General features: G+C 56.7%; 1 protein-coding gene across 2 annotated transcripts in view; it reads left to right on the top strand.

Annotated features, from left to right (window-relative positions):
• Positions 1-157: 157 nt before the first annotated feature.
• TRPM4 (transient receptor potential cation channel subfamily M member 4) overlaps positions 158-3,240 on the top strand; it is a 38,275-nt gene continuing 35,192 nt past the window's right edge. The window contains exons 1-2 of one of the 2 annotated variants that reach the window (XR_006605809.1): positions 158-434; positions 732-799. Coding sequence is in view for 1 of the 2 variants with exons in the window: in XM_013063983.2 (XP_012919437.1) it covers positions 411-434; positions 732-799 (92 nt within the window). In the remaining variant the exon portion in view is untranslated. The remainder of the gene's footprint in view (positions 435-731; positions 800-3,240) is intronic. The other variant, XM_013063983.2, reaches the window with a different exon arrangement.

Below are 3,240 nucleotides of genomic sequence, written 5' to 3'. Positions count from 1 at the left end.
ATGGATTAATGTACCCCCTTCCCTACCTTTGGCATTCCATCTTGGGTCTCTGTTTCCCTCCTCCCCGCCCCAATCTCCGTTTCTCTCTCTCCTGCCTCTGACATCCCTTTTCTGGGTCCTGTCCTCTTCTCTCTGGTTCCTTTTCCCTCTCTCAGTCTCTTGTCCCTTCTCTGGCTCTCTGGCCCCCTCTTTCTGGCTCTCTGGCCCCCTCTGGGTCTTCGACTGGCCAGTGCGACTGCCCCTTTGCCCCGCCTCTCGTTTTCGCGTCCGCAGGACTCCCCGCCCCACCCCCCAGACCTGGCCCCGCCCCGGCTGGGAAGTGGCGGATCCGGTTTGTCCTGGGCGGGTCTGGAATCGGGGTTGGTGGAGGGAATGTGGGGAGCCGGGTAGGTTGCGGCGGCTGCAGCAGCATGGTGGGTCCAGAGAAGGAGCAGGTACGGCGGCCGGACTCCCGGGCTTGGCCTCCGGGTTCCCAGCGAGGAGGGTGCTGAAGACCCAGATTCTTGGTTTAGACGAAGGAAGGGGTTGGGGTGCGGGATCCCGGAGGTTGGGGGGCTCTGGACTCCTGGGTCCTTGGGGACAGAGAGGAGTGGGGGGCCAAGGGAGTCCTGAGGCTGGGAGAGGAAGGCGCTGGGGTCCCGGACTCCTGGGTCCGGGGAACGGTGCGGGATGGGGGACTCGTATCCATAGGATTGAGCTGGAGCCCTCCCACCCCTTGTTCCTGTCCCCAGAGCTGGATCCCCAAGATCTTCAAGAAGAAGACGTGCACGACATTCATCGTTGACCCCACAGATGCGGGGTGAGGAGTTCGCCCCTGGGATCGACCCCAGAGCGTCCCCGGCCTGCTGACCCCGCCCTCCTGTCACTGCGGTCACTTCCAAGGGCGTGCCCTGGTGGCGCTCTCCCCAGTGGGACGGTTTAGGGAGGGTTTGGGTCCGTGCAGACTCTTCCAACTTCCCTTTGGGCAGGGTCAGTGTTAAAGCCCCAGGCTTGGTTCTGTTTCTTTCCTTCCCTGTGTCTCTTCTCTGCGTCTTCTTAAGTCACTTTCTTTTTCTTTAGGCTGTTTGTTTCATTCATTCATTCGTTTGTTCTTCATTCATTCATTCATCCAATAAGCCTGCAGTCAGTGCTCCCAAGGGACCGTAATTATCAGGAGCACAGGCCCTGGCAGGGTTCAGAGGTCACCCGGGACTGGTGCTGTATGGCTTTGGGTAAATCCTTTCATCTCCCTGGGCCTCATCTGTCACCTGCACATAAAGCCAGGCCTTACGTCTTGAGTGGGCATTTGTTGTGAGGATTTAAACAAGTACCTGCTTGTGAATTTCTGGAACGGGGCCCAGCCTGTCGTTGGTGCTGGAAAATGCCCACGATGACCCCTGGAAGGTAGCAGTTACTTTGGGGGGAGGCCCTGTGCTTGGGCTTGGTGGCTGGGGACACTTGCATGAGGCCCGTGCAGCATTTGCCTATCTCGGGGAGCCCCTAGCTTTCAGGGACGGTCTCTCCAGTGGATTCTGGCTTTGAAGTTGTTTTCAAGACCATCGTTGGGGGCATGGGAGATGTCACCATTCCTTACTTAGTGAGTCTTGGGAACATAGTAGTTCAGTAAGGCTTGCAATGATGCCCAAATAAACAGACGGATGTTACTGGGGGCGAGTGCTCCAGACCTTTTTACTGGTGGGGAGTGTGGCCAAGGCAGTGTAGGGACCTCTGGTCTGGTGGGATGAGGACTAAGGCAGAGAGATGGGAGCTTGGAATGACGAGCAGCTGGGCCCTCTCCGGTCTGGCTGTGGCTGAGGAGGGCACACAGGGTGTCACAGGTGGCTTCTGGAGGAGGAGGGGCTGGTGAGGCGTCTGAAGGATGAGCTGGCAGCAGGGAGAGGAGAGCGTGCATTTAAAGGCGTGAGAAGAACATGTGCAAAGTTCAAGGTGCGGGAGGTCTCCATGGAGGAGGGCAGGCCAGATGTCACTGGGCCTCAAGAACCTGGACCTTGGCCTGGGGTGCTGGGGAGCAGTGGGAGGGGCGGGATCAGCTCTGAGTGTGGAAAGAGCCTCTGGGGATTGTGTGAGGATGAAGAGGAGTTCGAGAAGCCACAAGAGAGGCTGGGTTGGGAAGAGGCCTGAGCCAGGGCTGAGCCAGGGCGGCAGGACTCCTGGCTGGCTCAGTTGTGGGGACACAGGATGGGGATGGGGACAGGAGCTTGGGGACTGCTGGATTTGAGGAGTAAGAGGAGGGGAGGATGGGAGAGGATGGGTCCTCTACATCTGGTCTGCGACCCGGGAGACAGTGGGGTTGTTCCCAGGATGGGGAATCCAGGAGGATGAGTGGGTCTGGGGAGTATTTCCAAGCTCAGCGTGGATCTTCACGTGTCAGGGGCCTTGGAGGGGACTAGAGGACACCGCAGACCTGGGTCTGTGACTTCTGTCTAGCATTCAAGAAGTCTTAGCTGAAGATGGTAACTGAAACTGTAGAAGGTGAAATGTTGGAGCGGGGGGATATGTGCAAAGTTGGGGAAGGTGTGCTAGCAACTCTATAGCCTTTTTTTTGCACAGAAGAGAACTTTAATTTTTTTTTTTTTTTTAAAGATTTTATTTATTTACTTGAGAGAGAGAGAGCACAAGCAGGGGGAGCAGCAGAGGCAGAGGGAGAAGCAGGCTCCCTACTGAGCAGGGCACAGGGCTCAATCCTAGGACTTCGAGATCATGCCCTGAGCCAGAGGCAGATGCTTAGCTGACTGAGTCACCCGGGCGCTCCCCCACCTGATGCTTCTTTCCCCTAAATTACTTTCTTGGCCCCTGGGGCATCAACTTTGAGATCCATGCAGGGAAGCCATGTCTGGGCTTCTGGGAACACCTCCACTCGAGGGAGGCACCGAGAAAGAGAAAAGCTACAGATGTGGCAGGGACAAGGCAGCCAGGGGAGCAGGCGAGCCCTGCCAAGGGACAGAAAAGGTTTCTTAGAATCAGTCTTTGAGCTGTGACCAGTGCCATTTTATGGTCACACGAGACCTGAATAGAGGCCGTTGTGTTTGGGGATATGCTGGTCCTTGCTGATGTTGTCAGAAACAGTGTCATCTTCAGTGGCCACATAGAGAAAGAGGGGTAGGAGGTGAGAAGTGCAGAGTGGGGATTCTGCCAGTTCTGTCCACCAGAACTTTCTGCAATGGGGGAAATGTTCTATATCCACGTCCAGTATGGCAGCCACTGGCCCCATGTGGCTCCCAAGCACTTGAAATGTGGCCA

The sequence above is a fragment of the Mustela putorius genome, unplaced genomic scaffold (genome assembly GCF_011764305.1).
Source record: "Mustela putorius furo isolate JIRA1106 unplaced genomic scaffold, ASM1176430v1.1 tig00000196_pilon_pilon_pilon, whole genome shotgun sequence".
Classification (NCBI taxonomy): domain Eukaryota; kingdom Metazoa; phylum Chordata; class Mammalia; order Carnivora; family Mustelidae; genus Mustela; species Mustela putorius.
The sequence above is the reverse complement of the archived record's forward strand: the minus strand, read 5'-3'. Positions and strand labels throughout refer to the sequence as shown.